Genomic DNA, 8,690 nt, shown 5'->3' with positions numbered 1-8,690 from the left:
CTTTCGGCCTAAAGGCTTTTTATGGCCCGCACGGGACGTGAGTTTTAACCCCAAAGGTGTCACTATCCATCAACAAAAAACTGATCAAAACACCACCACTAACCGGAAACAGTACCATCAAAATTTGGTTTCGTCATAAACTTATTATTTCATCATTAAAATCTTTGGTTTCAAGATAAAATTTGGTTTCATCATAGAATTTGATGAAACTAAATTTTGTTTGGTTTTGTACCAATATTTAAAAATTTGAGATTTTTGTCAATTTTATTTAATGTGAAGTTTTAATGGATCCCAACATTTGAATGAAGTTTTTGTACTCCAAGTTTGGTCACCTTGTTTTACTACTAGTTTCGTGGCACGCATGTGTGTCTGTTCGATTCATCATAGAAGAATATGAGATCGGTCTTAGCGAGTCAACTGCCAATTTTTCCTCTCCTCGTAACAAAAAGGTACTGACGAAATAGATAGATTCCGAATGAATCTGGAAAATCAACCTTCAACAAAGGTAGAACCCTAATAATAAATCTCTTGTTCCTTTCCATATTTCCCCCCTTATAAATCTACTCTAAGTATTCTTGCTGTGCCTAACCATATTGAATTGTTTAACATCTGTATTCAATTCCCAGTAAAATCTATTATTCTTGTTCTAAGATTCTCCATGAAAACCCTTGAAGTTTTCAGCTGGGTTTTATTTCGTTCTCTCATGTCAGTTTCCACAGTCACTTTTGAACTTAAACGGTAGGAATTCATAGCCTACAATGCTTAAAATCTCGTTAAACCCCTAAACCTAATACATAACTATCAGTGAAAGTGAAATGATACAGTTCCAAAATTGTGGAGAGTTTTGTAAGTCACCCAAATTTCTAACTTTTTCTTAGTTTAATTAGCATAAAACTAGTAAGGAACTCGCGCATAAATGATTGAACATGAAGTATTCTTTGCACCTGAATGTCTTTCATTCAGGAACACTCTGAAAAGTCTGATGTTGGTGTTCTGGGATTAGGAGACACTGTTAGGATTATATGATAACTATTGAAATTTCTATTTTCAGTTGCATTTTGTTTTTGCTTCTTCTTGATATTATCCTTTATCAAGGATCTATTGGTAGCATTTGGGTACTTGTTGGATGTTGCTATGTATAATATAGGGCCAGGTTTGCAGTTCTTGCTCTTTTCTTTTCTTCTTTTTCTTTTGTGACTATTGTGTTTTAATATAGGTACATGCAATAATATAGCAGCTGAAGTATTCTTTACTTTTTTATTGGATCAAGTAGCTAAAGGTGTTTTATCAAGCTTATAGGTTCTGGGACATGGCATTAGAAGAGACAGGTAATTTATCAAGGCATCTTACTCAGGACAGTTACATTTTATGCCAGGTCTGGAATAATGTATATCTCATTGACAAAGGTACCTTAGCAGGTTTCATGGCTAGTGAACTTTAAACTTAATTCCAGGTCTCAACACAATTTTGTTGAAGTACACAACATCTTATGTTATTTATGTGCAAGTAGTACACTCCTGCTTTAGTAGTTTCAAGTATTAGACTTGATTTTCCGTGTCAATCTGTTGATACGGATAAAAATAGTGTTCATGCTACAAAAGAATTAAAATATCTGCCCCATGATGAGAAGTCATTGGTAATTTTTTAACCTAAGATTCAATGGAGTTGATTGTTTAATATCTACTGGCACATCTTATCCAGCTACATTTTTACATCCCTGGTAACAAAGAAAATTAATTTAATTCAATACACTTATTGGGTGGATTTTACTTTTGGCCCTTAACGTCGCGTTTGAATGTTTTCCACAATCAATTGTTGGTGCATATGGTTTGCTAAATCCCCTTAATATCTGGTTATCGTTAATGGTTATAATTGATAGTTGCTTATATGTATTTTACCACTTTTTACCTTGGTAAGAAAATAAAATATCAAATAAGTTAACACAGCTCATTCAATTATGGTTCGGAATGGAATAGAATCACAGATGTACATGAAGTCCCTGGTATTTTTGACCGCTACAACATCAACCATTCCATGAGCTTGGGCTTATGTTGATGACATAGAAATGTCCCTTACCGTATTTCAGGCTCGGCTTGGTATACTGAGAAAAACTTTTGTGTTTCAATTGGCTTAGAATGCCTTAATTTGTTATGGAGCACTATCAGATTTGCATTGAGCTATTAAACAAAAGGCAAAAGGGGGTGGAAATTATCACCAATTGTGAAAGGGGAAAAGATTGATCACCCTTTGCCTTATTGTTAGTGTTCAAAAATGCAATTTAGAATCAAAATCTACTGTGGCTTCCTTTGAAACTAAGTGACTTGTCATTTGCACCTTTTAAAGTTTACTCAGATAACAAGCAGAGCCTAAGTCTACCATATGCCTATATATCTGGTTAACATGATAAGTTGATGATTCCTTATAAGTGCGGGTTAGTTTGTTGCAAGTGATTTAGTAATAAACTTGTATGTTAGAGTAACATGTTATTGATTTTTTCTATTTTTTAGACCTTCCTCAAAGAGCCAAGAAGTTTGAGCTAAAGAGATCACAAAAGATTAGGTTCAGTCCATCCTCTATAACTAATGTTGATGAGCTACTTCATGATGTTTATGTTGCACGTAGCCCGAGGCCTGATGAGTATCACCATCGCAGAGATTTAGTTCGCATTTTCAATCTGTTGGCAAGGGAGATCTATGGTAAGCTTCTAGGTTTCACTTTTCTGCTATAGCATTCATCCATTTCTTGAAAATTGTTATTCATGTATTTTTTCCGTCGATGGAGTTGGTGTGTCGTCCACATAATATACCCCCAAACTTTATAGACAAAAACAAAAATAAGATTGAAACTGTAAAACTGAAAAATTCACTAGCAAATATGATATACACTCACCTAATCACCCACATAACGCTTACCTGAAACTGTGGAGACATACAATCCGATTGTTGAACTAAAATACAAACTATATATGCAACCAAGTCTTGTTACTTCATTTTCTAGCTAACTATACTTTTGATCAAATTTATAAATATTCATAGAAAATGAACGGGCATTAGAAAATGAATGGGCATTGGTCTTGTTACTCTTTAGCATACTCTTTTCTTAGTGTTTATTCACTCCAGGGATTTCCTTAGAATTTTAACCTACAGTTATTATGCATTAAAAAATTCTATCAAATTTTTATTATATGTAACCTTTTTACTCTTAATTGCTGTGGTCATCAACTATGCCGGGACTCTTTCCTTTCTTTCTACTTAGTTTTAAACTTTTTGGTGTTGTCGTCGTTTTGTGTTTAGTAAGGAATTAGAAGCATAGAATCTTTTTATGGTTACTGATGTAAGATGCGGTCATCTGTGTCTGCTTTCAGGTGGTTCTGATGGCTTTCCTGTTGTGGAGGTCTTTGGATCCTTTTTAATGGATATGTTCTCTTCCAAAAGTGATCTTGATCTATCTATTAATTTCAGTAATGGTGCAGATAACTTCGCCCGCGAGGAGAAGATTGCAGCCCTTAGAAAGTTTGCTAACTTTTTCTACACTCTCCAATGTAAATTCGTTATGTGAACTTTTCCCTAAGCATATATGTATATTCTAATGGTCAGATACTGTGCATCCTATCCTTTATTGTGAGTACTAACATAGGTCATTGTTTAAGATACTTTCGTAGATTCTTATTTATATATGATTAGGATTTTCCACATACTCAAATCCAGGATAGGATTTGAGTATATAGGTCATTGCAGAATATACTTTCGTAGATTCTGATTTATATATGATTTTATGTTTAAGATTTTTTCGTAGATTCTGATTTATATATGGGAAAATCCAGGATAGGATTTTCCCATCCTATCCTGGAGCTGTCACAGCATCTGTTTACTCGTTTGTGAATGACTATGCCGATGATCTAGCATGTGCTTATTTCTAGGAATCACAATCACTAAGGATTGAGGTGTCAAGCAACCTGTTATACATTCTTTTATCACCTTCTTAGATATTAAAACAGAGAATAAAATGAGAAAAGAGGTGCTAGGAGGCAGTGTTACACTGTTACTTAATGAAGTGATTATACAAGAAGAAAGAGGACTAGAAGTGGAGATAGACATTCAAATCTCCCTTCTATATAATTAGAGGAAAAAATATCTCTCACCTATTTAGATTTAAAATCAGACTTGGATAAATGATGATTAATTGCGACACATTTATCTAGTTTTCCTTTGTTGCAGTGAAAGGGCATGTGTTTGGTGTCCGTCCAATCATGGGAGCTAAGGTGCCTATTGTCAAAGTTGTAGATCGTGGAACTGGAATTGAGTGTGATATTTCTGTTGAAAACAGAGATGGTATTGCAAAATCACAGATTGTTCACATTATTTCAGCAATTGATGAAAGATTTCAGAAATTATGTTTTTTGGTAAAGTTCTTATGATTTTCTATCCGTATGTGCAATATACTTTTATTTTTATTTTCTGGTCTGGCTTCACTGTTCCCACAAAATGACAGTTTTGGCAAAGCTTCTTTGCTTCCAGCATCAATCTCTTACAATTATTTTATTATTTTTCTTGGTTTTCCGACTAAAGGTTCGGCACTTCTGCGAAATGCAAATTCTGTTCGGGGTATCTTTAGTTTTATAGAATTTTATTTGAAGTTCGCAACTGTGTTTGGCGAGATACCCCAGCATATTTATGAGACGACTTGCATACCAAAATGATTCATGTGTTTGTTTTGTCATGCATTTATTAATATTTTAATTTCTAGGTTGTGGAAAATCCCTTTTTTTTCTTGCAAAAGAAGAATTAGAAGGAATTCCAATTTTTTATTCTGCCTTTTGCAGATTAAAGCCTGGGCAAATGCGCATGATATTAACAGTCCAAAAGATCGAACGCTTAGCTCGTTATCTTTAATACTATTAGTTGCGTTACATTTGCAGGTATTTTTCATTTTTCTATTATTCTGCTTATTACTTTACTTTTTTTTAATTGATTGTGTAGTGTAGTTATATACTTCACGAAATTTGCGCACTGTTCATCTGGTTTTTGGTGCCCAAATTTGGGTACATATTATTTGTCGCGTTACAGATCATGAAAAACAGACTTCCTGGTAAGAAAAGGCTTAAGGAAATGTGTAATTTGTGTACAGGAGGAGTTTTTTGATTATTTTTAGGCTATTTGGTATTTAACCAGGTAAAGGCTGCCTTTGCCTGGAGTTTCTAGTAATAATATTGGTTGTTTTTTTTTTTAAACGTAGTGGCTATCCGCATACAATTATAGCCATTACTAAATGCTGTCTGGCAGCATAGCACTACTGTGATAAGATGTCAGTATATTCATCCATTACGGGAAACATATTTTTCGCTTTCTAGTTCCTTTTACGAGAATCATTGATGGAACAAGTTAGCTCCTGATGAACCAAATACGTGGATGTTGTTGCTTTGCTTCCGTAGAGACGTCTACACATCCTGAACAGTATTGTGTTTCCCTTACGTAAGATTTCTAATGTGGAAACAAGAACCATTGAAAATCTAATTAGAAGAATAAAAATTAAAAGATTACGTTTGACAGATTTAGTCCTTACTTAAAGTTCTTGGAAGAACCATTCCGATGATAGATTTCGGACAATGACATGAAAGTCTATCCGTCACTACGGGATTTACTGAACACAGGACTTGACATGGAAGGCCAAACACTCAGACATTCTTGAACTAGTAGTGGCTCGTGTTCACTAAGCCCCAGTTCGTGCTAACCAAAATATTCATTGGTAAGTTGCACGTATTTGTTTTGAGTGCCAAAGACTTAATCGATGTGTAACAATGAGAAGGGCATGTATGCCCGCGTCAGTGACTCAGGCATTAGGTGTTGGACATGTTGAGTTAGAAAAGCAGAAACGCAAACATGGCTGTACTCATGCACCTTTGATTGTTTGGTTGCTCTAGTGATGATGTGTAACAATGAGAAGGGCATGTATGCCTGCGTCAGTGACTCAGGCATTAGGTGTTGGACATGTCGAATTAGAAAAGCAGAAACGCAAACATGGCTGTACTCATGCACCTTTAATTGTTTGGTTGCTCTAGTGATTTTGTGCTTTATTTTTCAGGTATATGTCATGTTAGATCTAATCGTAGTTGATATACATATATAGCTAGTAACAAAGCACTATGTATACTATGCTCAACAGAATTATGTGCAAGGACGCACAAGTTTTATACAAAAATACGTATCATGTCATGCGTTATGTTACTTGTCTCTGTGTTTGTAAATTTTGGACACAGTGTCCACGTGTCCAACATGGCACATAATATATAGGTCTTTTTTGATAGATTTATAGGTTCAGGTTACATGGTTTGTTCCCTAATCGACTGTTATGTTCATGCAGACTCGAAAACCTCCTATACTACCTCCCTTTTCTGTGCTATTTAAAGGTAATGTGTCTTTAGATGCTCTTTGTCTGAGGATGTTTTTAAAGCTTTCTTTATTGTAAGAAGGGGTACAACGTGTTATATATATTCATTTACATGTTGTTGCTAAAATCAAGTTCATACATCATAATGAAGCGTAATTTCTCAATGACAACATAATTTCTGTTTTTCTCAAACCCATGGATTGCTACACATCTTTAGTTGATACGAGTCCTAAGACAGAATTGATCTTGTAATTCCAGAAGGAAGTGACCCTGAAAATGTTGGGAAGGCAGTCCGTAAATTTCTTTGTTATGGCCAAAATAATAAAGAGTCTGTGGGGGAACTTTTCATAACTCTGTTAATCAAGGTAAGATTTATTTTTTTATTCTATAATCCCATGGGCCACGGGTATGTCAATTATTTTGACAAGTTTGTGAGCCCAAATTGAGACAACATGCTTCCTCATAGGAGAAGTTCTTTTAGTGGTTAATTGCAGTGGTTGTTACTAACATTTGGGGTATGGATGGCTATTGCAGCTTGACTCAGTTAGGAAACTATGGGCAGAAGGTCTTTGTGCAAGTACATATGAAGGATCTTGGATATCCAAAAAATGGGGTTCTCGAAGTGGCAATCTTAGTGTAACTATATTTGTTAGATTTACAAATTACTGGTAGTAAAATTTTCTCTTTTCCTGCATAGCACAAGTCTTTAGCTATATCTGTTATATTTTTCAGGTAGAGGATTTCACAGACAGGTCTCAAAATGTTGCAAGAGCAGTTGGAGCTGAACAGGTGAAGAAGATCTACAAGTGTATTAAAAGTTCTCTTGATCAAATGTTAGCGTTCATGTATGGACAGATTCAAGCACCCAAAGTAAGGGATCTTATTTTTGGGTCAGATTATGTTCCTAATGAAGAAGTGAACAACTTGGTGAATGTGAATCTTAAAAGAAGCTTTCCTACCGATGATCCTGCACCATCTTCTCCACCACCCTACACAGCCCCAGCAAAGAAGATCAGGTGCATTGCAAATTTAGATCCCAAAATAGGAACAACTCAAGCGCACCACGAGTGTTCAAACCATTTACCTCCACACCATCTTCATCAACATCATCAGTGGCCTCCAGTAAGTGCTCCTGAACTTGGGCATGGTTCTGTACATCCTTCTTTTGTTCCACCACAACATTTTCATGGACTGCAGAAAAACCCCTTCTTATTTCGGGGGGAGTATAATCTAAATCCTGTTAGTGCTCCTGAACTTGTGTATGGTTCCATACATCCTTCTTTTGTTCCACCACAACACTTTCACGGACTGCAGCAAAACCCCTTCTTATTTCCGGGGACGTGTAATCTGAATCATGTGAATCCATTCCTACTGTATGGTGGTCCAGGGAGTGCCCACTCTGGCTACAAGGAAACTCTACCACAGGGTCCATTTTTCAACCCTTATGGGTACAAGTAATGTAGACCATTAGACACCTTCTTCTTGCGGCTAAAGTCTGTCTCAGAAATAACTGTGAAGTTTGGTAAGCATCAACATATTTGTCATCCTCAGAGAATCCTGGGTGCCCAAGCCTTGGATCTAGTGTATATTTACAACTTCTCTTGTTCAGAACCGGTATGCATATCTAAAGTGTCCAAATGTGTTAATAAACTCTTAAGCCTGTACAGAAAGAGTTTATAGAAGTGTTCGGTATAAATGTTCAGGAACTGGCATAACTACTCTGCAATACTACGGAAAATTGTAGACATATTTACATCAGAACAGCAGCTTCTCTATTTCTTCAAACAAGTTTCAATTCTGACCAAATAAGCGTGCTATTGTTTCCCCATTTTACCTGTAGACAGTTTTTTTAAAACCCTTATAGACAGACGGAGGGGGAAAACAAATCAAATACAGACTCTCACAATTTAGCTGGTGGGTGGGTCCACCTTTATATTTCTTCACGGACGGCCCCAGAAAAGAACCGTTTTTTTTGGGATTACTTCATTTTGGAGGGTGACTATTAATCATTTTTTGGGTGGATATTAGAAGTAATTTTAAGTGATCCTCATCTAAGTATTTATTCTAATGCCAAATTTATCCTTCTTAATTAAATTAGTTAGTGTTAGGATTAGTTAAATAATCAAATTAAATTAATTACTGATTAGTGATTAGTGAGGTTAGATAATTAGTGGGTGTTTTCGGAAGAATAATTTTCGAGAAGAAGAGGGTTTATTTATTATTATTTTTTTGAAAGATTTTAAAAAGTATTACATTAACTAGTTGGAAGTCTAACAAGCTAAGCTCCAACAACATACTACTAT

At 35.4% G+C, this 8,690-nt stretch overlaps 1 protein-coding gene across 12 annotated transcripts; it reads left to right on the top strand.

The window, feature by feature from the left end:
* Window positions 1-393: 393 nt before the first annotated feature.
* Window positions 394-8,143, top strand: LOC113295197 (protein HESO1-like). 12 transcript variants are annotated; one of them, XM_026543584.1, is made up of 11 exons: window positions 407-505; window positions 1,274-1,328; window positions 2,508-2,559; window positions 2,653-2,696; window positions 3,365-3,541; window positions 4,218-4,402; window positions 4,823-4,918; window positions 6,361-6,406; window positions 6,646-6,752; window positions 6,922-7,023; window positions 7,120-8,143. In XM_026543584.1, exons 1-11 carry the CDS (start codon window positions 476-478, stop codon window positions 7,843-7,845), a joined length of 1,620 nt encoding a protein of 539 aa, XP_026399369.1. In that variant the 5' UTR covers window positions 407-475; the 3' UTR covers window positions 7,846-8,143. The 12 variants fall into 12 exon arrangements, with proteins under 12 accessions (XP_026399336.1, XP_026399357.1, XP_026399369.1 ...); XM_026543590.1 differs by lacking the exon at window positions 407-505 and adding an exon at window positions 512-1,153; XM_026543551.1 differs by having other exon boundaries at window positions 394-505; window positions 1,217-1,328; window positions 2,508-2,696.
* Window positions 8,144-8,690: the final 547 nt, after the last annotated feature.

This window comes from Papaver somniferum, chromosome 1 (genome assembly GCF_003573695.1).
Source record: "Papaver somniferum cultivar HN1 chromosome 1, ASM357369v1, whole genome shotgun sequence".
Classification (NCBI taxonomy): Eukaryota; Viridiplantae; Streptophyta; class Magnoliopsida; order Ranunculales; family Papaveraceae; genus Papaver; species Papaver somniferum.
The sequence above is the reverse complement of the archived record's forward strand: the minus strand, read 5'-3'. Positions and strand labels throughout refer to the sequence as shown.

Bases quoted from the DNA above. Each gene is read 5' to 3' on its own strand.
- LOC113295197 (XM_026543546.1), top strand. From the start codon at position 476: ATGAATCTGGAAAATCAACCTTCAACAAAG. The intron at 4,403-4,822 runs GTAAAGTTCTTA...TGCCTTTTGCAG, and splicing joins TTCAGAAATTATGTTTTTTG to ATTAAAGCCTGGGCAAATGC. The intron at 6,407-6,645 runs GTAATGTGTCTT...TTGTAATTCCAG, and splicing joins CTTTTCTGTGCTATTTAAAG to AAGGAAGTGACCCTGAAAAT.